This window comes from Carcharodon carcharias, chromosome 8 (genome assembly GCF_017639515.1).
Source record: "Carcharodon carcharias isolate sCarCar2 chromosome 8, sCarCar2.pri, whole genome shotgun sequence".
NCBI classification, from domain to species: Eukaryota; Metazoa; Chordata; class Chondrichthyes; order Lamniformes; family Lamnidae; genus Carcharodon; species Carcharodon carcharias.
Window position 1 is genome coordinate 145989947 of NC_054474.1, and position 25354 is coordinate 146015300.

Consider the following 25354-nt stretch of genomic DNA (forward strand, 5'->3'; position numbering starts at 1 on the left):
TTGTTCTCCATAGAGCAGAGAAGGTTAAGGGAAACTTCAGTCGAGGTGTTCAAAATAAACGGAGGTAATGAAAATTAGGAGGAGTTTAGATAAAGCAAGTCGGGAGCCACCATTCCCTTTGGAAAGCAGGTCATTAAAAAAGTGATAAATTTAAGATAATTGGCAAAAAAAGACTAAACCCAAAATGAGAAGTTTCTTCACACAGAGGATTGTTATATCTGAAAACCCCACCTGGAAAGATTGGGGAAAGTGGATCCCTTAGGAACTTTCAAAAGTATATGCAGCCTTTGGGGGTTAAAGCTGGATTGAGAAACAATGTCCCTTTCAAGGTGTCGGCACAGGCATGAGGGGCAGAATGGCCACTCTCTGTGCTTGAAGCCTGTATGATTCGATAGGATTGGAGCTTGACCTGCCATTAGATTGAAAGACGAGAACTGAAGGAATACCGATTACTTGAGTGAGCTACAAAGAGAGGTTATGGAGGTTGTTTGCAACATTAAAGAGAGGGAACGAGAAGGAAGAGGAAAGTACCAGAAGTGGGAGTGTTTGCTGCAAATGTTGGTATACTCACAGGGCTTCCCTTCGGGCCATCATCACCAGGAGGACCTTTTGGACCTGGAGGTCCAGCAGCACCAGATGGCCCAGATTCACCTTTCTCACCCCGTTCACCTTTCGGCCCCTGCAGAGGATTTTAAAAACTCTTTAGTTGTACAGAATAAGGCAAACAGTGTCTTTCAAATCTGCTTACAATTGACAGGTTAGCATACATAGAAACATTGAAACATGGAAAATAGGAGCAGGAGTAGGCCATTTGGCTCTTCAAGCCTGCTGTGCCATTCATCATGATCATGGCTGGTCCTCTATCTCAATGCCGTACTCCCGCTCTCTCCCTATACCCCTTGACACCTTTAGAGTTCAGAAATCTATCTATTTCCTTCTTAAATATATTCAGTGACTTGGCCTCCACAGCCTTCTGTGGTAGAGAATTCCACAGGTTCGCCACCCTCTAAGTGAAGAAGTTTCTCCTCTTCTCAGCCCTCAATGGTCTACCCTGTATCCTGAGACTGTAATGCCTTGTTCTAGACACCCCCAGCCAAAGGAAACATCATTCTGCATCCAGTCTGTACATCCTTGTCAGAACTTTATATGTTTCAATGAGATCCCCTCTCATTCTTCTAAACTCCAGTGAATGCAAGCCTCATCAGCCCAATCTCTCCTCACACGACAATCCTGCCATCCCAGGAATCAGTCTGGTGAACCTTTGCTGCACTCCCTCTATAGCAAGTATATCCTTTCTTAGGTAAGAAAGCCAAAACTGCACACAATACTCCAGGTGTGGTCTCACCAAGCCCCAAACAGCTGCAGTGAGCCATTCTTGTTCCTGTACTCAAGTCCTCTCGCAATGAAGGACAACATACCATTTGCCTTCTTAACTGCTTGCTGCACCTGCATGCTTGCTTTCAGTGATTGGTGTACAAGGACACCCAGGTCCCTTTGTACATCAACATTTCCCAATCTATCACCATTTAAATAATACTCTGCCTTTCTGTTTTTCCTACCAAAGTGGATAACTTCATACTTTTCTATGTTATACTGCATCTGCCATGTATTTGCCCACTCACTCAACCTGTCTATATTGCCTTGAAGCCTCTTAGCTCCCTCCTCACTGCTCACATTCCCACCTGGTTTTGTGTCATCAGCAAACTTGGAAATATTATATTTGGTTCCCTCATCCAAATCATTGATATATTTTGTGAATAGCTGGGGCCCAAGCGTTGATCCTTGCAGTACCCCACTAGTCACCGTCTGCCACCTGAAAAAGACCCATTTATTTCTACTGTTTCCTGTGTGCTAACCAATTCTCAATCCATGCCAATAGATTGCCCCCAATCCCATGCGCTTTAATTTTGCACACTAACCTCTTATGCGGCACTTTATCAAAAGCTTTCTGAAAATCCAAATACACATCCAATGGTTCTCCCTTATCTACTCTGCTAGATACGTCCTCAAAAGACTCCAGTAGGTTTATCAAACATGATTTCCTTTTCATAAATCCATGTTGACTTTGTCTAATCCTGTTGATATTTTCTAAGTGTCCTGTTATCACATCCTTTATAATAGACTCGAGCGTTTTCCCGACTACTGATGTTAGGTTAACCAGTCTGTAACTCGCTGTTTTCTCCCTCCCTCCTTTTTTAAATAGTGGGGTTACATCTGCCACCCCCTAATCTGCTGGGACTGTTCCAAAATCTACAGAATTTTGGAAGATGAAAACCAACGCATCCACTATTTCCATGGCTGCCACCTTTAGTACCCTGGGAGGTAGATTATCAGGCCCTAGGAATTTATTGGCTTTCAATCCCATTAATGTCTCCAGCTCTATTGTTTTAGTAATTTTCTCTCCGTCGGGGTGGGGTGGGGGGGGGGGTGTTGAACCGAAGTAGGCACGGGCGGGTGTGCAGCCGATTTCCGCCCACGATCGGCTGCGCGCTGCCATTTTACATTGGCGGGCTAATTAAGGCCCGCCCAGTGTGACGTGCACCCGGATGCAGTCGGGGCCTGCGCTCTTTCACGCATGGATGCAAAAGAGTGAAGAAATCTCCCTGAGACACAGAGCTGCTTCACAGAGATTAGTTTGATTATTATTCTTTGAAATAAAGAAAAGGAAATATTCAGATGTGTCCCCTCATGTCATATGAGCTGGAACATGTCACTGATTTTTAATAAAAATTTTCGTTTGATTTATAAAGCCTTCATGAAACCTCATCCCGCCTGTGGATGAGGTTTCATAGTCAATGTGAAGGCTACCTGGGCTCTTCACCTTGGACGGGCATCCATGTTAATTCTTTTAATTGGTATTTAAATGGCCTTGATAGGCCTTTGACAGTTCGGCAGGCGCGCAGCTGACTCTGGTGTGCGCACACCAAACTGAAGATCTGAATGACACGTACTGACATCAGGACACATGCCCAATGTCACCGTGCATCATTTTATGTGTTGGCGAGCAGGCCCCACCCCCGCATGCCGACCAGAAGATTCAGGCCACTAATTTCCTTCAATCCCTCCTTCTCACTAGATCCTTCGTTCCCTATATTCCTGGGAAGTTATTTGTGTCTTCCTCTATGAAGACAGAACTAAAGTAGTTGTTTAATTGCTCTGCCATTTCCTTGTTTTCTCTTATAAATTCTCCCCTTTCAGACTGTAAGGGACCTACATTTGTCTTCACTAATCCTTCTTTTTTTACATACTGATAGAAGCTTTTACAGTCCGCTTTTATGTTCCTTGCAAGTTTACTCTCATACTCTATTTTTCCCCTCTTAATCAATGTCTTGATCCTCCTTTGCTGAATTCTAAACAGCTCCCATTCTTTAGGTTTGCTACTTTTTCCAGTAACTTTACATGACTCCTCTTTGGATCTAATACTATCCTTAATTTCTTTTGTTAGCCATGGTTGGCCACTTTTCCTGTTGTGTTTTTGTGCCAGAAAGCAATATACAACTCTTGCAATGCATACCTTCATTCCTTAAATATTAGCCATTGTCTATCTACCATCATGCCTTTTAATGAAGTTCCCCAATCTATCTTAGCCAACTTACGCCTCATACCCTCGTAGCTTTCTTTGTTAAGATTTAAGACCCTAGTTTCAGATCAGACTACTTCACTTTCCTTCCTAATGAAGAATTCTATTGTGTTATGGTCACTAAGGTCCCTAAAGGACCCCGTACAACAGAATTATTAATTAAACCCTTCTCATTGCACAATAGCCTGTTCCCTAGTTGATTTCTCGGCGTACTGGTCTAAAAAAACATCTCATACATACTCCAAGAATTCATCCTCCACAGTATTATTGCTAATTTGGTTTCCCCAGTCTATATGTGGATGAAAGTCACCCATGATTACTGCAGCACCTTGTTACATGCATCTCTAATGTCCTATTTAATGCCATCCCCTACCTTATCATGACTGTTTGGGGGCGTATAGACAGCTCCCATTAATGTTTTCTGCCCCTTGTTGCTTCTTAGCTCCACCCAGACTGATTCTACATCTAGATTTTCTGAGCCAATATCCTCCTTTTCCTTTTTGCCTGTCCATCCTCAATATCAAATATTTTTAGATATTCATTTCCCATCCTTGGTCACCCTGCAGCCATGTCTCCATAATCGCAATCATATGGTACCCATTTGCATCTATTTGTGCTTTTAATACATCTACCTTATTGTGAATGCTCTGTGCATTCAGATACAGTGCCTTTAGACTTGTCTTTTTAACATTTCTACAGTTCTGTTTTGTACTGTGGCCTTATTTGCTGCTAGCCCTTGTTTCCTCTGCCTTCCACTTTTGCTTTCTACTTAACTGTTTTTCATTCCTATCTTTGTTTCCCTATCTTGTGTCTCCCCGCTCAGGTTCCCATTCCCCTGCCAATTTAGTTTAAACCCTCCCCCACAGCACTAGCGAATACCCCTGCAAAGATATTGATCTTGGTCCTGTTGGGGTGCAACCCGTCCAGTTTGTACAGATCCCATCTTCCCTAGAATCAGTCCCAATGCCTCAGGAATCTAAATCCCTCCCTCCAACTCCATCTCTCCAGCCACGCATTCATCTGGTCTATTCTCCTATTCCTGATCTCGCTAGCACATGGCACTGGGAATAATCCTGAGATTATTACCTTTGAGGTCTTGTTTTTTAATTTTTTCCTAGCTCCCGATATTCTGCTTTCAGGGTCTCATCCCTCTTTTCACCTATGTCGTTGGTACCAATATGGACCACAACCTCTGATACTACAGAATGTCCTGCAGCTCAGTGACATCCTTGACCCCGGGCACTAGGGAGGCAACACACCATCCTGGAGTCACGTCTGCAGCCGCAGAAATGTCTAACCATTCATTCTCCTTACGCTAGAATCCCCTATCACTATTGCTCTCCCACTCTTTCTTCCCCCCACCCCCTTGCAGCTGAGCCACTCGTGGTGCCACGGACTTGGATCTTGCTATGTTCCCCTGAGAAACCATCTCCCCCAACAGTATCCAAAATGGAAAAGCTGTTGGAGAGGGAGATGGACCAAGGGGACTCCTGCACTACCTGCCTCGTGCTTTTACTCTGCCTGGCGGTCACCCATTCCCTTTCTGCCTGTGCACTCTTCACCTGCGGTGTGACCACCTCACTGCTATCCATGAAGATCTCATCCTTGTGGATGCTCCACAGTGACTCCAACTGCAGCTCCAGCTCTGAAACACAGGTTTCGAGTAGCTGCAGCTAGAGACGCTTCCTCCACACATGCTCACTGTGGATACTGGAAGTGACTTCTCACGTCGCACAGGAGGAGCACTCCACTTGGCTGGGCTACCCTGCCATGACTTACCCTTAAATTACTTCCTTTACTTTTACTTCCTTTAGTTTAGAGAATATTAAGGATAGAAGAAATACTTACCAGGGCATACTTACCAAGACACCACTCTTCTTACTGAGGAAAGGTAGAAAATGAAAGGATCACCTCCTTCCCTCTTCACTGAACTCTTTGTCTCACCCAGCTCCAACTGAAGCACTCTAATGCAGCCCAAAGCAGCACTCCAGTGCAGACAATAGCATCACTGGAGTTGGCTTGCTTTTATGCTGTCTTAATCTAGCTTCTGAAAATCTATTTAAGCCAGCTAACTAATTTACTAGCTGCAGTTCCAAGTAGAGCCTGTATAACCCCTGTTTAAAAGCTGGACTAAAACTCACCTTCTCCCAACCCAAAGAGAGACTTTTAGTTAGTTGCTAAGTTAATGAAAGATTAGACGTTAGATAGAAATTAACCCTTAAAAGTCCATCTCTCACCAAACTCCAACTGAAACACTCTAATGCAGCCCAAAGCAGTACTCCAGTGCAGAGGGGTGGGGGCGAGGGGGTGGGGGCGAGGGGGGTGGGGGCGAGGGGGTGGGGGTGAGGGAGTGGGGGTGAGGGAGTGGGGGTGAGGGAGTGGGGGTGAGGGAGTGGGGGTGAGGGAGTGGGGGTGAGGGGGTGGGGGTGAGGGGGTGGGGGTGAGGGAGTGGGGGTGAGGGAGTGGGGGTGAGGGGTGGGGGTGAGGGGTGGGGGTGAGGGGGTGGGGTGGGGGTGAGGGGGTGGGAGTGAAAGGGTGGGGTGAGGGTGAGGGTTGGAGGTGAGGGGGTGGGGGTGAGCTGGTATTTTCTGCACTCACTGTGATTGTGACTGGGTCAGTGATCAACCCCTCTATTTGTTCCTCTGAGTGACTCGTTAACACTTTGACCAAGATAAACTCAGTGATTCAGTTATGTTCAAACCCAACACAGTCTACGCTCAAACTCTTCAACCAGACACTATCCTGCCTCATCCTGTATTCCCGAGTTCGCCTTTGGAATTTACGCAGTCTACTGTAAAAACAAGACTATTGAACAGAGGTGGGGTTGTCTGGTCAGGGGGAGGTGGGAGTTAAGCAGGATACAGATCAGTGTGAAGGATAGAAATATTTTCATACACAATCGAGAACTCAGTAAAGGACAGAGAGCCAAGTACTTACTGGCATTCCCAAGTATCCTGGAGGTCCCGGTGCACCTGCTTCACCAGTATCACCCTGGGGGAAAATCAGACGTACATTGAAACATAGATACCACCGAGACAGGGAGAGTCTAGAAACTGCCAGTAAGACACTAGCTAACACTGGCCTAGAGAAGGGCCGAATGCCACACCCTGCTGTGGATTTTATCATTTATGAAAGCATCATCACTTTGGCTCAATCAGTCAGCACACTTGGGTTCAAGGTCCAACATCAAAACCTGACCCATAGATTAGGCTGATACTCCCGGTCTGTTCTGAGGGAGTGCTGCACTGTCAGAGGGTCAGTACTGAGGGAGTGCTGCACTGTCGGAGGGTCAGTACTGAGGGAGTGCTGCACTGTCGGAGGGTCAGTACTGTGCGGGCGCTACACTGTCGGAGGGTCAGTACTGTGTGGGTGCTGCACTGGGGTCATACCGTGTGGGTGATGCACTGTCGGAGGGTCAGTACTGAGGGAGTGCTGCACTGTCGGAGGGTCAGTACTGAGGGAGTGCTGCACTATCAGAGAGTCAGCACTGAGGGAATGCTGCACTGTCAGAGGGTCAGTAATGAGGGAGTGCTGCACCATCAAAAGGTCAGTACTGAGGATGTGCTGCCCTGTCAGAGGGTCAGTACCAAGGGAGTGCTGCACTGTTGGCAGGTCAGTACTGAGGGAGTGCTGCACTGTCAGAAGGTCAGTACTGAGGGTGTGCTGCATTGTCAAAGGGTCAGTACTGAGGGAGTGCTGCACTGTCGGAGGGTCAGTACTGAGAGAGTGCTGTACTGTCCGAAGGTCAGCCCTCAGAATCACAGATTCTGTCAGAGGTAATTTCCCATTCATATTCAAATGCAGATTAAAATACGTCGTGTTATTGTCATGATCTTGCTCTCATTTACTGTAGAAGACACAAGGCACTAATCACTCATAAGGGATTGGGTACACACTTTGTGGGTTCAGCTATTTAGATTAGACACATGAGAACAGTTATACATGGGTAGAAAGCTTGAAGACATCAGTAGTAGAGCTGTGTGTGTGCTCTGCTCACAGGCAAAAAGTGAAATTGTTACTGGATCACATGACACACTTCCCTTCTAGTGATGTCATGCTGCTGTCTCTTAAAGGCAATTTGTTAGCAAATATATCTCAAAACATCTCCAACTAGCAACAGCCCTAATTAATAGACTTCAAAATTAACACCATACTTTGTGAGTTGACCCCAAGTCAGTCCCAGTACTGGAGCGTAATGTTAAATAACTCCATAAAGACACACATTCTGAGAATTCTGTAAGAGAAACAGGAAACGAGGAAACTACCTTCTCGCCCACTGCTCCGGGATTACCAATTCCTCCAGCAGGACCTTGTGGACCCTGTGATATTAACAATACATTGGGTGGTAAGACAGGGTAAGACAGGAGGTTAGAGTGTATGGTTCCTTCTGAAAACTGGCATTCCTGTAGGACTGAACCTTGTGCTTTTACTTTCCATCTCAAGTCAGACTAATGGGATCTTTACACTCATCAGTTGAACCCTCAAAAATAAGCATAGCAGAAAACAGGAACTTGTTGTTTACACTGTCTCCCCTACTCCAAATACCACGTGATTCTCGTCAGGATTGTGTTTGTGAATTTGATGTCTCCCCATAATTCGGAGATATTGTTTTTAATCCTGCATACAGTCTCACGATCTTTCCCTTTCTCTGTTGCCCTTACAGCTCACTCGGTGAAACAAATAGCTATTGAGGAAACATTAGACACTGTGAGCATCAACAGGCTCCCTGCTCTCTGCTGGGTTGGCTTCTTTCCACTGGATGGTTGCACTGCTGTTACTATCGATCTCCTTGTCATCGAATGATATCAGGACAGGTATAGCACGGGGTTAGATACAGAGCAAAGCTCCCTCTACACCGCCCCAGCATTAGAAAGTGCCTTCTGCTCCTCAATCTCACACTTCACTTCCCATTTCCAATACAAGAGATTTTTGTGATCTCCGCAGGATGCTGCAGAATCTGTTTGTCTGACCTATTGGTACTGAAAGAAAAATAGAAAATGCTGGAAATACTCAGCAAGTCTGGCAGTGTCTGTGGAGAGAGAAACAGAGTTAATGTTTCGAGTCCATATGACTCTTCTTCAGACCCTGAGGAAGAGTCATACAGACTCGAAACGGTAACTCTGTTTCTTTCTCCACAGACACTGCCAGACTTGCTGAGTATTTCCAGCAATCTCTGTTTTTGTTTCAGATTTCCAGCATCTGCAGTATCTGCTTTTATTTTACTGTTGACACTGGGTTTGTGCTGTCCAAGCTTTTGAGGAAGGGTCCAAGTATGGTTACCAGGAAACTGAATTTATTGCCAAATTCAATCAGGGTTATTGTCCGAACTTCCAGTTTGTTGTGTTCCTGTTCTTCTCTAATCGTAAGGCCAGAGCTAATTATTTTTTTCATTCATTCCCAGGATGTGGGTGTCGCTGGCTAGGCCAGCATTTATTGCCCATCCCTAATTGCCCTTGAGAAGGTGGTGATGAGCTGCCTTCTTGAACTGCTGCAGTCCATGTGGTGTAGGTACACCCACTGTGCTGTTAGGGAGGGAGTCCCATGATTTTGACCCAGTGGCAGTGAAGGAATGATGATATATTTCCAAGTCAGGATGGTAAGTGGCTTGGAGAGGAACTTTCAGCTGGTGATGTTCCCATCTATCTGCTGTCCTTGTCCTTCTAGATTGTAGTGGCCATGGGTTTGGAAGGTGCTGTCTAAGGAGCCTTGGTGAATTCCTGCAGTGCATCTTGTAGATGGTACACACTGCTGCCACTGTGCATCGGTGGTGGAGGGAGTGAATGTTTGTGGATGGGATGCCAATCAAGCGGACTGCTTTGCCCTGGATGGTGTCAAGCTTCTAGCTGCACTCATCCAGACAAGTGGGGAGTATTCCATCACGCTCATGACATGTGCCTAGTAGATGGTGGACAGGGTTTTGGGAGTCAGGAGGTGAGTTACTCGCTGTAGGATCCCTAGCCTCTGACCTGCTCTTGTAGCCACAGCATTTATAAAGTACATCAGCCCACATCCAATTTTCCAGCAAGAGTGCACTTTTGTGCACATGTAATTAAATTGTTGCATTTAAAGGGGAAACGAGTAAGTAGCTGAGGGATTTCCCTCGCTCCACCACTGGTGGCTGTGCTTTCATTTCCTGGACCCTGGGCTCTGGAATACCCTCTCTAAACTTCACCATTTCTCTCCCCCTCCTTTGAGATGCTGCTTACACCTCTCTCCTTGATCAAATGTTTGGTCACCTGTCCTAATCTGTCCTTTCGTGGTTTAGTCTGATTTTTGCTCCTGTGAAATGCTTTGGAACATTTTACTATGCTAAAGATGCTATATAGATGAAAATCACTATAAAATTAGATGGACAATCTCGACAAAACATTGACCACAATTTTGGGGCTGATTTAGAACGTAGTTATGATGAGTTTCCTGCGACCCAGTGTAACTATGGCTACAGAGGAGGATAAACCATTCAAAGGGGGAATACTTACATCTGCCCCAGGAGCACCAGATGGGCCTCGGGGTCCTGGAGGGCCAGGTGGACCCTGGGAATAGAAATATTGGACAGGTCAATCACATTATTGTCGCTGGGTCTCTGAAGCATAAACACCACAAAGTTAATATGAAAAACAGCCTCAGTGAAGCTTCTTATATAAAGACATACTTACCATTGGTCCCACGTCACCTGTCTCACCTTTCTCACCTGGTGGGCCAGGTAATCCCTGGAAAAGATTTGAACATACAGTTATTATGTCAATAACTTCAACAGAGGAACATTCCTGCTGCCCATTTTCCATGGAGGAGTAATCCCACTCCTCCCGCCCACCACCCACCCCAACTACCCCCCCAACAACTGCTCTTCCCCCAAAATGCTGCAAATTTCTCCTTTTCTAGTATTTCTCCAATTCCCTTTTGAAAGCTCCTATTGAATCTGCTTCCACTGCCTTTTCAGGCAGCGCCTTCCAGATCACAACAACTCACTGAGTGAAAAAAATTCTAAACTCCCCTCTGGTTCTTTTGCTGGTTACCTTCAATCTAATTCCCTCTGATTACCAACCCTTCAGTCAATGGAAATAATTACTCCCTCAAATTTCTCTATCATTTTGAACAACTCAATTAAATCTCCCCTTAACCTTCTCTGCTCCAAGGAGAATAATCGCAGCATCTCCAGTCTCCCCAGATAACCAAAGTTGCTCATTCCTGGAACAATTGTGGTAAATTTCCTCCACACTCCCTGCTGGACCTTCATATTCTTCATAAAGTGTGGTTCACAGAATTGGACACAATACTCCAGCTGAGACCTAGTGAGTTATAAACGTTTAGCAATAATTTCTTGTTCTTAATACTCTGTTATTAAATTCAAGGATCATTTATGCTTTCTAACAGTTTTACGAAATTGTTCTGTCATTTTTAGAGTCATAGGCCTGAATTTTACCTTTGGCAGGTGCCCACGATTGGCAGGCCCAGGAGTGGCCAGGAGACAGGCCCCTAACCGTGATCGGCCCCCGACTGCGATTTCCCGCGGGTTGGCCGATTAACGGGCGGCCAGTGTGAAACGCGTGGTGAAAAGCACAGCGCCGCTGGAGTAGGGGGAGGGAGGAGGGTGAGTGATGGCATTTCCGTGGGCGTGGGTGAGCGCTGTGAGAAAGCTCCCTGAAGGCAGACAGCTCCCTCAGGGAGCTGCAGAGCTGAAAATGCTAAATATAAAGATTTAAAAAGCTGCAAAAAAAATGCCCATGCATCACAATCAATCACCTGGAAATATAACGGATACAAAATGCCGTCCATGGATATTTATTTTTATTTTATTTCATAAAGGAAGTTTCACCTGTCCTTTGGATGAGGTTTGATGAAAAATGTAAAGGCCACCTGGTCAATTCGCCCGTTCGCCAACTGTAAGGTTGGACGGGCAACAAAAAATTGGAGACAATTGTGCCATAATGGGCATAATGGGTTTAATTGCCCTCCTAATTATCGGTGGGCACGCTTCTGGCTTTTACACGTGCCTGCCAAGTGAAATATCGCACAAGTGCGCAATGATGTCGAGACATTCGCCTGACGTCTTCTTGCATGATCTTACACCTGACTGGGTCAGGCACACGCCCACCTGTAGGATGTAAAATTCAACCCATGTATTAATTTGTAAAGGACACATGTTAGGCCTCATCTGGAGTATTGTGTCCAGTTCTGGGTGCCATATTTGAGGATGTGAAGGAAAGAGTACAGAGGAGATGCACAAGGCTGATTCCAGGGATGAAGAACTGTAGCTATGAGGATAGATTGGAGAGGTTGGGACTGTTTTTCTTGGAGAAAAGAAGGCTGAGGGGAGACTGATAGAGGTATTTAAGATCCTGAGGGGTATGGACAGAGTGAATAGTGAGAAACTGTTCCCACTCAAGAGAACATCAAGAACTAGAGGGCACAGGTTCAAACTAATTGATAAAAGGTGTAAATGCGATGTGGGGAAAATATTTTCCCCCAGAGGGTGTTTGGAGTCTGGAACAAACTTCCTGAAAGGGTGGTGGAGGCAGGTTTCATTGAAATATTCAAAAGGGAATTGGATTGCTACATGAGAAGGTTACAGGGATAAGGCAGGGGAGTGGGACTAGGTAGAATGCTCTTTCAGAGAGCCAGTGCAGACTCGATGGGCCAAATAGCCTCCTTCTGCACTGTAAAGATTCTGTGATGTTCTTAAATCCCCAGGTTTCTCTGCTCCTGCACTTTGTTAACTTTCTCTTATAATTCCTACCAAAATACCTTGCCTATGTTTTTAAAGTAGTGAACAGGCGCCTGAATTATGCTGTGGTATCGACAGCATCAGCCATTGCACCCGATTCATGCATGCAGGATGTCACACTGAGATTTTAACATTAATTTAACTCCTAAAGCAGTCACAGGCCGGGGAGAAATTGAGTGCTTCTTTCTGATTGCTGCATTAGGGTGCTTTGACAATAAAGATCAGAGTCCCTGAGGTATTAGAGAAGGAGCACTACAGCAGGAACATAGGCTGGAGCACAAACTGACCACTGGCTCATGAAGCCTGTCCAGACTCTGTGCCTGATTGTCCAGCAGAAATGTACTGATTCCAAAGGCTTCTCAAGCAAACCAACACATTGAATTAAAGGTTGGGATATGAATGGGCATCTTGTAGTTATCTCCAACATGGGGTGTAATACAGGCAGATAGATTGAACAGGTAGGCCATAACTTACCTGAAGACCAACTGGACCAGGAGGACCATGGAAACCTCTTGGACCTTCGTCACCTTTCTGGCCAAAGAGACCTTGCTGCCCTCTAGGACCAGGCTCACCATCAGCACCCTAGAACCACAAACATGGCAGCATTGTCAGCACTCCGCCCAGTAGATTCTCAGTCTAATGTAGCAATGCAAGAAAATAACCAAGATACTCACAGCTGGCCCAGGTTGTCCTATGGGGCCTTGAGGTCCTGAAGGACCAGGTGGACCCTGTAAACAGAGCATCAGACAAGCACCTTCAGTAAAAGTTATTACAGTCAATACAGGGTCTAACCTAAAATTCAGAGGCTGAGATCGCTGACTGGAGAAGATTATTTGAACAGTCAGTAGTTAATCACATTATTTGTGGGGTATCCATGGCTGTTTAAACAAGCCGGAGAGCTGCAGCTGAAAGTTGCCCCCCCATTCAGCTTCGGGCAACTTGGGGATAAAATTCAGCTTCAGGGAGACACAAAAAGCCATAGAAGAGTAAATCAGGTAATGCTCTTTATTGGGTAGACAATCACAGCACCATTTGAATTTTACCCCCTTTGCTCCCTGACATAGGCAGATCCAGAGCCACAGTCCGTCCAGGTTGGAGCCAGGTGAGCACACCTTTCAATCCTATGCTGCAGGTAAACCTTGTTAAATGATGGGACGCTACGTTATTAAAAATTACCCCCCTCAAAGGCCTTCGAGGAAGATTCCAATTGAGTCAGGATAAGTTCTCTAAACACCTGGAGCCAAACGTTGTCCCTTTGTGTCTAAGAGTTGGACACAGATGCAGGGACAGCAGCATGTACAGAGGTTTCTCCCAGTTCTCTCATATCACCCATTTTTATCAGTTACAGACCCTATTTTCTCCTCAGCACTTCCACAGCAGAATACAGATATATTCCCTAGGGACTAAGTGTAGAGTTTTGACTCTTCATGGGTTGAATTATGACCAAGTTATTATTTTAACCTCTCAGTCTATGGTAATATCTCCCCAGCTTAGTCTAGGTTGAGAGATATATTATGTGACCAGGTCGAAGAGGGATATTATATTATCTCAGTTGGCCACACCCACAAGTGTTGGTTAACATTCAGTGCGATTGTCTCTCTCATCTCTGAACCAGAAGGTTATGGGTGCAAATCCCACACAGCTTTGAGCACATAATGCAGGCTGTCAATAACAGTGCAGTAACTGAGGGAGTGCTGGACTGTTGTAGGCCCTGTCTTTTGGATGAGACACTAAACTGGGGCTCTCTCTATTCTCACTGATGGACACAGAAGAACCCACAGCCACTATTTTGAAGAGAGCAGAGTTCTCGCTGGAGCCCTGAGTCAATACTTATTCCTCAACCAACATTACTAAAAAGATTATCTGTTTGTTATCACTTAATTCTTTGTGGGATCTTGCTGTGTGAAAATTCCTACATTACAACAATAGCAATACATGCACTTCATTGGCTGTGAAGCGCTTTGGGACATCCTGAGGTTGTGAAAGGCGCTATAAAAATGCAAGTTATTGGTTTCTTTTACCTCCCCACGATGGAGCGGCTCACTGGCCTGGATGCTTTTGAAAAATATTTTCTTGGAGTGATGAAGCACTCAGGGCCAAATGGCGACACCTGCCCTTACCTGCAGAATGATCACTAACAGAAAGAGTTGGTGTGTGGAGCACCAGATATTAAAACATTGTCACTCGGCTTTCCACAAAATTATCTGCACTCAACCAACCTGAACAAAGCTGGGTTAGGTAGCCAGTTAAATGGCTCTGGTTTGGATGGAGGGTCCTTTCCGAATCAAATACATATGCTCCACGATGGTGATTCTCACCTGTTCACCCTTGTCACCTTTGCTCCCCTTTTGTCCTGGTTCACCAGATTCACCCTAATAGGAGAAATAAGGAAAAGTCAAGGGTCATTGGTCCTTAAACAAACCCATTTCCATCTGCCACTTGCTCTCAGTCTCACTTGCTTCCAGTGTGAGATAATTCCTAGAATCACATAATCCTACAGCACAGAAGCAGGCTATTCTGCCCATCGTGCAAGTGCTGGCTCTTTGAAAGAGCTATCCAATTAATCCTACTCCCTCCACCCCATCCTCCCACCCCCAACACTTTCCCCATAGCCCTGCCAATGTCACCTTTTCAAGTAATTATCCAATTCCTTTCTGAACCTGATTTCACCACCCTTTCAGGCAAGGCATCCCTTAAATGAAAATATTCAATGCTCCAAGGGCCTTTACTGATGATAGAATGATTGTGAATTAGGAATCGAAATGTGACAGTCTCTGATCTTAGGATTAGTATTAAACCTGATCATTCACCTGTATCACTTCCAACTCGAATCATTAACCAATTGGGATTGGTGCTCTTCATTCACTGTGAAATTAATTAATTGGCTGCATAATCTTTTAAAGTTCTTTTTCATTTCTTTCAAAGCTCTGCTGTCCTCTATCCTTATTTGCACCAAGTCCCGGACACCCATCACCCCTGTGCTCACGGATACGCTAAGGCCTCCAAATTTCAATTCTCATCCTCATGATCAAATTCCTCATGGCCTTGCCCCTCCCTATCTCTGTAACTTCCTCCAGTCCTATAGCTCCCATGATCTCTACACTCCTCCCACTCTGCTTTCCCCACTCCTGTTATCCCATCATTGGTGACTGTGCTTTTGCCCTCTATACCCTACCTTCAGGAATTCCCTCCCTAAACCCCACTGTATTTGAGGTCCCTCCTTAAATCCCGTCTCTGTGACTAAGGTCTGAATTTTCTTACAGACAAAAATGGCAATCTGGAAGTCTCCCGGTAGCAGAAGGTCTAAAACTGCCAGAGTTCTTTGGAGAGGTAGGATACCCTTTTGAATATGGTCCTGGAACACCTTTGGGAGAGGTCAGGTGCCCTTTGGGGTTGTTAAAATCAGACATGAATGTGCATTAAAAAATGTGTTAGCACATTGGAACTGTCAAGAGACCTGTCAAGTTGTCGAGGGATTTAAATCTCCTGCACTTCAAATATTTGAAAAAAACTCTCTGGAGTATTTTTTTAAAAATCAGTGCTTCCTATTTCACTCTATCTGTTGACATAAGCCTGAGGGCATTCATTACAGGAATAGTGCTGCATGACTGATTTCACAGCCTATCATTACCATAGTAGAATGTGTGTCAGTTCATAGTTTGATTGACAGCTCCAAGTGGTTATAAACTCTTTGAAGTGGGACTATGAACACAAATGTTTGTTTTCATAAGGGATTAAAAGAAGTTAATTGTAGTGAATGGGTTTTTAATCATTGAGAGTGTTTTTTTTAAATAGTGAATTTATTGATAGAGTTTTATTTAATCCCGGCATGGCTCCTGAGGTTTGTGCATGGTGGATAATGGGCGAGTTGTCAAGGAGGGTATAAGGGGAAAGGGTAGTGAGTGATTGGCATGGGTTGGCATGAGTTGGCAGTAAGTTGGCATAGGGGCTATAAAGGGTCAAGAGTGTGGGTGGGCAGCATTGAGGCTATAAAAACTGCCATGGGAGTTGGGTGGGGGGGGCATTAGGTAGCATGGGCTGGCATGGATGGGACATGGGGAGTATGTGGGGGTGGTCAGCGGGTGTGAGGAGTGATGGCAGGAGAGTTGTCTTTTGTTTTATTCAGTTTTTTCATATCTTTGGCAGAGTGCCAGAGCACTGAGGCTGGCCTTTGCTCAGCCCACCTCCGCACCAGGCAACAACCAAACTCTTTCCAGTGTCGCCCACCACGACTCCCATTTTCATCCATTACCACGCCCCCATCCCCATACCCAAACTTTCTCCTGGGTCGGATTCATGGAGTTGGGAATGGTCCCGACTCTATGCTCTCGACCCCGGAGTGAAAATTCAGGCCTAAGTCTTTGCCCACCCTTCCAAACATCACCTTCTTTACCCTAGTGCTTATTCTATTGACACACAAGGGCACTGTTATTCTTTTGATGCAGAAGCAGTCCATTCAGCCCATCTGGTCTATGCCAATGTTTATGCTCTATATAATTCCCTGCCGCCCCCTCTTCCTCTCACCCTATCACCGTCTCATTCTATTCCTTTCTCCCTCATGTGTTTATCCAGCTTCCCCTTAAATGTAACTATAATATTCACCTTAACCATTCCCTAAGGTAGTGAGTTCCACATTCTCTCCACTCTCTGGATAAAGAAGATCCTCCTGAATTCCTGATTGGATTTATTAGTGACTCTCTTACATTGATGGCCTCTAGTTCTGGCCTCTCCCACAAGTGGAAACAACTTCTCTGTGTCTACCCTACCAATTTAAAGACCTCGATCAGATCACCTCTCAGCCTTCCCTTTTCTAGGGAGAAGAGCCCCAGCCTGTTCAGTCTTTCCTGACAGTTGTAACCTCTCAGTTCTGGTATCATCCTTGTAAATAATCTTGTATCTTCTCCAGTGTCTCTATATCCTTTTAACAATGTGGAGACCAAGACTGTGCCCAGTACTCCAAGTGAGGTCTAATCAAGGTTGTATACAAGTTTAAAATAATTTCTGAGTTTTTCAATTCTCTATCACTCTAGAAATGAACCCCAGTGTTGCATTTCTGATGGTCTCATTCGCCTGCGTCGCTATTTTTAGCGAATCATCCAATTCTGATCTGCTCATTGTATTCGCACCTTGTCTCCATCTTCACCAGGTGGTCCCGATGGTCCAGCTGGACCTGGGAGGCCGACTGGACCCTGAATTCCATCTCGACCTGCTGGTCCCTGAGGCCCCTTCTCGCCCTGTAAGTGGAAGGAGAGAGGAACATTGAAGAACGAGCAGCTTGAAAGTACAACCAAACCCAATATGTCTGATAAAAACAAAAAAACTGCGGATGCTGGAAATCCAAAACAAAAACAGAATTACCTGGAAAAACTCAGCAGGTCTGGCAGCATCGGCGGAGAAGAAAAGAGTTGACGTTTCGAGTCCTCATGACCCTTCGACAGAACTGTTCTGTCGAAGGGTCATGAGGACTCGAAACGTCAACTCTTTTCTTCTCCGCCGATGCTGCCAGACCTGCTGAGTTTTTCCAGGTAATTCTGTTTTTGTTTCCAATATGCCTGATGTTGTTTAAATGCCAATATGTTCAACTGTTGTTAGGTCAAGGATTCTCAAACTCCTTCATTCTGCGTCGGATTTCCTGGGCTCCGACAGTTGATTAAAGGCAAAGGCTTGGAACACTGATATAGTGATGGTCGTCTGCTCCTCAATGTCTGTATTTGCTATTGGTGTTCCGAGCACAGTGCAGTGAATCTTCACTCCAACCAGTCTGATAAAGGAGCCAGGCAGATCCTTTTGGTAGTCCCTGCTTCGAGTGTCAGCTGGATATTCAAGCAGGAACTCAGCTCTGATAAACCTCCAGGAGACTGTACACGGAACACCAAGGATAGGCATCCAACAGGAGAGAGGAGCGTGTATGGAACATTGTAAAAGCACAGTGTACACAGAGAAAGGTACATTAACAGTGTATACAAATGAAGGGACATAGTGGATTGACATTGTACACTTGGCAAGGTACACGGTACATAGACGATATATGGAGTGACTATTGATTGGTTCAGTCAGGAGAAGCTGTACTTACAGGGGCTCCCTTTTCACCAGAAGGGCCTGGAGGACCTTGAGGCCCAGGTCGTCCTGGGAGACCTATTGGTCCTGCTGGCCCAGCCTGTCCACGGTCACCTGGAGAGCCCTTTGAAGAAAAAAAAACAAATTATGGTTAAAGGCTGAAATGAAAATGTCACCTATAATCCTGGGCTTTATAGATACTTAACTACGATAAGGAGGGACACAGGGATTGGGCCTACAAGGAGGGGTCGTATGGATAGGCACACAGACCCTGGGTCACACATTCATCTGTTGACTGGTCTTTACCAGCAGAAACCTGAATTTTATGCTTTGATTTCACAGTATAATTCTCACATTTTCTGACCTTCCCCACTTTTTTTATATTTAGATGTTTCCTGTCCTGCCCTAGGTGAAGCCAGGTCCTGAGCCAGTTGGAGTTGTGCGACAGGCCATCACTCTCCCCCCTCCCCAAATGAACTGCACCCCCCCCCCCACCCAGAGGGCCGTTTTCTGAGGGGGAGGTTTGAGCGCTTCACCTGGGCTCTGCTAGTGCCTCCTCTCAATTCATCATGTTTGGATCCACGTTCTGTCACTCCACAGGGACTTATGGAAGTGCTGGCATTCCACCATATTTCTGAAAGACAGTGGACGTGTCTCTTCACATTAATCTCTAAACTTCCCTATAAAAACCTTTCTCACTGATATATGGGTAAATGTTCCAACTGCACCTTCTTGGGCTGGTGTTTGTCCATTTGGACTGGACATTGGTTATTCACACACATCATCTGTGGTTGGCCGTCCAAAAACATTCAGGTTCATCAGTTGCACATGGGCTATTTTCTGATACATTTACGGGTGTGAGGTTTCATGAAATGAGTGAGGAATCAATAACCTACATCCAGCACTGCACAGTAAAAGCACTTCATTTTATATTGGTTCCAGAATTAGCCCTGTGCCTTGGTGAGTCGCCTATCCTCCAGGATTAACCTGCAATCTCCAGGAATTAAAGATAAAACTCCCAGGCACGTGCATATTTCTCATGTTTAACAACACTTTGGTTTATTGGTTATGAAAATATTGGAGTTTGTGGAAATAAAATCCTGTTTGACCTCATGGGGGCGCTGGGGAGGTTTGGAGGTGGGAGGTCAGGTCAATCAAAATTGGAAACACAAATTCTTCAGCATGGGTTCTTCACTCCAGGTGTTTCTCACTTACCAATGGCCCTGGGGGCCCAGGAGGACCTTCACTGCCTTTCAAACCGATCTGACCCTGTCCACAGAGAAGAAAAAAAAATCAGTGCCGATCCACCAAATGTAAGACCACAAGAATTCGGAGCAAGAGGGAGGCCATTCAGTCCCTCCAGTCTGTTCAACCATTCAATAAGATCACAGCTGATCTTCAATCTCAACTCCACTTTCCCACACTAACTTTCACATCCCTGAAGATCAAAAAATTGATCGATTGCTGCCGTGCATACACAGGGTGAGCCAAGTCGGCTGTGATGGTTGTGGCGATGGGTTGGTGGGGTGGCTTAAATCTACACTCCCTCGTTTTGGACTTGTTAATGATGTCACATTGGTGCCGAACGTGGCCTTCACACCATTTTGTTGCCATGAATCCACAGTAACCACACCCCGGGGAGCACCTTTGCAAGGTTTCACATATTCCGAATTGCACTGAACTACATTAATGAGTTATAAGAGAGGAAATTTCTCCAGCTCTTTACGCAGGGAAATGGGCTTCCCAACAAAATTCCAGGAAATTGACAGAAGTCCTGAGGAAATTCACCCCCAGGAACAGTTCCCAGTAATCTCTCTGGGGGGGTTACGGTCCGGTTCAGAATAACAGGCTTTTACACAACGGAGGAAGGGTTCTCCACGTAGACCCATTGTTCCACCTTTCCTGTTTAATTCATTGCCCTGACACTGTCACTCGGAACAGCACCCCTTTGAAGCCCTTTTCCAGCCTCCCCAATCTTTCCGAAAATGCAATATATTTTTCAAATATTTATCTTTTCCTTTTAAAAGGGGCCATTATGGATTTTGCTTGTCGCACTATTCCTGATTGAACATTCCATGTATCAACATCCCACTGTTAAAAAGAAATTATTTGTATTTCACCAATGCTTTACCTGTCCTGGGGGTGTTTGTTGGGGACGATGTAGAGGGAGCTTTATTCTGTATCTAAACCCATGCTGTACCTGTCCTGGGAGTGTTTGATGGGGACAATGTAGAGGGGGCTTTACTCTGTAACTAACCCTGTGCAATACCTGTCCTAACTGTGTTTGATGGGGACAGTGTAGAGGGAGCTTTACTCTGTATCTAACCCCGCGCTGTACCTGTCCTAGGAGTGTTTGACGGGGACAGTATAGAGGGAGCTTTACTCTGTATATAACCCCATGCTGTACCTGTCCTGGGAGTGTTTGATGGGGACAGTGTAGAGAGAGTTTTACTCTGTATCTAACCCCGTGCTGTACCTGTCCTGGGAGTGTTTGATGGGGACCGTGTAGAGGGAGCTTTAGTCTGTATTTAACCCCATGTTGTATCTGTCCTTGGAGTGTTTGATGGGAAGAGTGTAGAGGGAGCTTTACTCTGTATCTAACCCTGTGCTGTACCTGTCCTGGGAGTGTTTGATGGGGACAGATTAGAGGGAGCTTTACTCTGTATCTAACCCCGTGCTGTACCTGTCCTGTGAGTGTTTGATGGGGACAATGTAGAGGGAGCTTTACTCTCTATATAACCCCGTCCTGCACCTGTCCTGGGAGTGTTTGATGGGGACAGTGTAGAGGGAGTTTTACTCTGTATTTGGTGCTGGTTACTTGTTGACTCTTTGTTACCTAAGTTGCCCAACCGTTTATACTTTTTTAAAGGTTGACTATTGAATCTCCCTCTCCACACTGTCTCGCTGAACTCTGTGATGAGTCAAATTTGGGTGAACAGACGTTGAGGTGCAAGGAGTGAAGTTTTTGCTGCTATACTCACGAGAGGTCCAGCGAGTCCACGCTCACCAGTGAATCCTCTGAGGCCTGGTGGGCCATCCTTCCCAGGAGGGCCTGCAGGACCAGGATCACCCTGAGGAGCACAGAAAGGAAAGAATGGATAAATCTGGCAACAAACCATTCAACAGGGACCGAAGTTCACCAGAAACTGAGGATTTGAACCACAAGATCCAAATCAAACAATTAGACATGAAAAAAATGGCCTTGTTCCCTTCTTCATCTCCTGAATCTAAGCCACGGCTCAGCATCTAGCACATCACCCTCTGCCTCTGAAGGTTATGACTTTAAGCCCCACTCCAGGGAACACAATCTGACACTCTACTGCAGTACTGAGGGAGTGCTGCACCGTCATGGGTCAGTACTGAGGGAGTGCTGCACCATTGGAGGGTCAGTACTGAGATTGTGCCACACTTTTGGAGGTTCAGAACTGCGGGAGAGCTGCACTGTTGCAAGGTAATTATTGATGGAGCGCTGTACTGTCGGAGGGTCAGAACTGAGGGAGAGCTGCACTGTTGAAAGGTAAGTATTGGGGGAGTGCTGCACTGTCAGAGGGTCAGTACTGAGGGAGCACTGCACCCGCCCCGGCGTCCTGGGCCAATATTTATCCTTGAACCAAACTCTCTCTCTCTCTCTGGTTAGCTTCATTTGTCTTCCTACTATGAAGGCAGCGACAAGATATTGATTTAATATCAGTGCCATTTCCTCATTTTCCATTCTAATTTCTCCTGTCGGTGCCACCAAGGGCCCCTCTTTACTTTACTAACCGCTTCCTTTTGACATAATTGTAGAAAGACTCACGATCAATTTTTATATTTCTTCTTAGCTCACTCTCTGGTTCTATTTTCTTCCTCTTATTCAATTTCTTTCTCATTCTCAGCTGATTTTTAAAGTCCTGTCACCCAGTTATTCATCTGCGCTATTCTCCTATTTCTGAGCTCGCTAGCACGTGGCACTGGGAGTAATCCAGAGATTACAACCCGAAGGTCTTGCTTTTTAGTCTACTGCCTAACTCCCTGAATTCTTGTCGCAAGACCTCATCCCTCTTTCTACCTATGTCATTGGTACCAACATGTACCATGACCTCTGCCTTATCACCCTCCCCCTTCAGGATGCCCTGCAGCCGTTCAGTGACATCCTGGGCCCTGGCACCAGGGAGGCAACACACCATCCTGGAGTCACGTTGACAGCCACAGTAGCGCCTATCTGTTCCCCTGACTATAGAATCCCTTATTACTATTGCTCTTCTCCCCTCCTGTACAAACAGGCTGTTTGTGGTGCCAGAAGCTTGGCTCTGCCTACATTCCCAGGAGGAACCAGTGTCCTCCAAAATGGAATACCGATTTGCGAGCGGGACCCCTGGGGACTCCTGAACTGCCTGCCTGTTTCTCTTGGACAGCCTGGTGATCACCCATTCCCTTCCTTCCTCAAGTTCCTTCAGCTGCAGTGTGACCACCTCTCTAAATGTGCTATCCACGATGCTCTCAGACTTGCGGATGCTCCACAGTGTCCCCATCCGCCGTTCCAGTTCCGAAACCCAAGCTTCCAGGAGCTGCAGCTGAATACACTTCCTGTACACATGCTGGTCCTGGGCACTGGAAATGTTCCTGGCTTCCCACATGGCTTTGAGCTCTCCTGCCATGACTTATCCCTTTAAATTAAATCTTTCAAATCAATTACTCTAGGGACCTTCTTTCTGGATCCTTGTTACTAGAGAATATGCAAACTATAAACCACAAAAAGACCTTAAACTATAAACGATAAAAGTAGTAAATACTTACCCAACCTTACCCACTACTTAACAATCATTCCTTTCCCTTGTAGCCTCTACTGCTGTAGTAGGGCAAGACCACTCTCTGAAGATTTAAGAAGTTGGATAGGGAGGGTTGTAGGGGCTGGAGGAGGTTACAGAGATAGGGAGGGTTGTAGGAGCTGAATGAGGTTACAGAGAAAGGGAGGATTTGGGGGCTGAAGGAGGTTACAGAGATAGGCAGGGTTGTAGCGGCTGGAGGAGGTTACAGAGATAGGGAGGGTTTAGGGGCTGAAGGAGGTTACAGAGATAGGGAGGGTTGTAGGGGCTGTAGCAGTTACAGAAGTAGGGGGTGGTAGGGGCTGGAGGAGGTTACAGAGATAGGGCGGGTTGTAGGGGCTGGAGGTGGTTACAAAGATAGGGAGGGCTGTAGGGGCTAAAGGAGGTTACAGAGATAGGGAGGGTTGTAGGGGTTTTAGGAGGTTACAGAAGTAGGGGGGTAGTAGGGGCTGGAGGAGTTAACAGAGATAGGGAGGGTTGCAGGGGCTGGAGGAGGTTACAGAGATAGGGAGGATTGTAGGGTCTGGAGGAGGTTACAGAGATAGGGAGGGTTCTAGGGTCTGGAGGAGGTTACAGTGATAGGGAGGGTTGCAGGGTCTGGAGGAGGTTACAGAGATAGGGAGGGTTCTAGGGTCTGGAGGAGGTTACAGTGATAGGGAGGGTTGCAGGGTCTGGAGGAGATTACAGAGATAGGGAGGGTTTAGGGGCTGGAGGAGGTTTCAAAGGAGAGGCCTTGGAAATATGAGAAGAAGAAAGAGAATCTGAAATCAATGCTTCGCCAGGTGAACAGGGTTTAGCGCAGGTTTGGGTACTTGCTAAGTATTCAATTTATTATCTTCGGGAAATCCAGTGACTCACATTTCTCCAGCAGGCCTGCTGTTTTTAAAGTGTCACAAAGAATGCTGGGTCAAACCTCAAACACTCACCTTTGCACCTTCTTTCCCAGCAGAGCCGGGCAGACCTTGTTCTCCAGGGGGACCAGGGGGTCCTGGGTGACCACGTTCCCCGAGGGGGCCAGTCTCTCCTGTGGAACCCTGACAGGGAAGAACAGCCATAAACACAGTGAGACACAGAGCCAGCCTTTCAAACCCCCACTCCCCGTGCCAACCGTCTGAACCCTCACTCTCCGTGCCAACCGTCTGAACCCTCACTCCCCGTGCCAATCGTCTGAACCCTCACTCCCCATGCCAATCGTCTGAACCCTCACTCCCCGTGCCAACCGTCTGAAACCCCACTCCCCGTGCCAACCATTCAAACCCTCACTCCCCGTGCCAATCGTCTGAACCCTCACTCCCCGTGCCAACCGTCTGAAACCCCACTCCCCGTGCCAACAATTCAAACCCTCACTCCCCGTGCCAACCGTCTGAAACCCCACTCCCCGTGCCAACCATTCAAACCCTCACTCCCCGTGCCAACCGTCTGAACCCTCACTCTCCGTGCCAACCGCCTGAAACCCCACTCCCCATGCCAATCGTCTGACCCCCACTCCCCATGCCAACCATTCAAATCCTCACTCCCCATGCCAACCATTCAAACCCTCACTCCCCATGCCAACTGTCTTTTCCCCACTCCCCATGCCAACCATTCAAACTATCACTCCACTTGCCAACTGTCTGAACCCTCACTCCCCGTGCCAACCATTCAAACCCTCACTCTCCATGCCAACCATTCAAACTATCACACCCCATGCCAACCATTCAAACCCTCACTCCCCATGCCAACTGTCTTTTCCCCACTCCCCATGCCAACCATTCAAACCCTCACTCCCCGTGCCAACCCTCTGCACCCTCACTCCTTGCACTAACCCTCTGAACCCTCGCTCCCATGTGATCCTTCCATCTCCACCTCCGCTCTCTGTTGAAGAATTTGCATAGAGATTGATCCTGATTATTTGAACTATCACACGAGGGGCATGAATTCTTCCTGATCCAGGGGATTGGCAGCCTGTTTGCTTTTTGTCTGAGATTAAAAGTCAATAATCCGAACTAACATCCACCCACGGATTGTGTACACGTTCTGGCATTGTTGGGAAGTCCAAAGCACCCAGGTGGGCACAAGGTCTTAACAATCACATGGACACACATTTGAATGAAACACCAACCGTCGCTTAACAAAAGCTGAAGTTAAATATAAATAGCCAGCTTAATCCAGCAGACGTGTTTGGTGTGCACATGAGGTTGCCCATGT

General features: G+C 46.3%; 1 protein-coding gene across 4 annotated transcripts in view; it reads right to left on the reverse strand.

Moving 5' to 3' along the window:
• Window positions 1–25354, reverse strand: part of col5a1 (procollagen, type V, alpha 1) — a 367061-nt gene that overhangs the window by 41357 nt on the left and 300350 nt on the right. For all 4 annotated transcript variants that reach the window (XR_005943793.1, XM_041193587.1, XM_041193586.1 and 1 more), the window contains exons 39-51: window positions 24094–24201; window positions 21344–21433; window positions 19578–19631; window positions 18379–18486; window positions 17432–17539; window positions 14624–14677; window positions 12980–13033; window positions 12780–12887; window positions 10237–10290; window positions 10060–10113; window positions 7846–7899; window positions 6518–6571; window positions 572–679 (exon numbers count right to left, since the gene is read on the reverse strand). Coding sequence is in view for 3 of the 4 variants with exons in the window: in XM_041193587.1 (XP_041049521.1) it covers window positions 572–679; window positions 6518–6571; window positions 7846–7899; window positions 10060–10113; window positions 10237–10290; window positions 12780–12887; window positions 12980–13033; window positions 14624–14677; window positions 17432–17539; window positions 18379–18486; window positions 19578–19631; window positions 21344–21433; window positions 24094–24201 (1008 nt within the window). In the remaining variant the exon portion in view is untranslated. The remainder of the gene's footprint in view (window positions 1–571; window positions 680–6517; window positions 6572–7845; window positions 7900–10059; window positions 10114–10236; window positions 10291–12779; window positions 12888–12979; window positions 13034–14623; window positions 14678–17431; window positions 17540–18378; window positions 18487–19577; window positions 19632–21343; window positions 21434–24093; window positions 24202–25354) is intronic.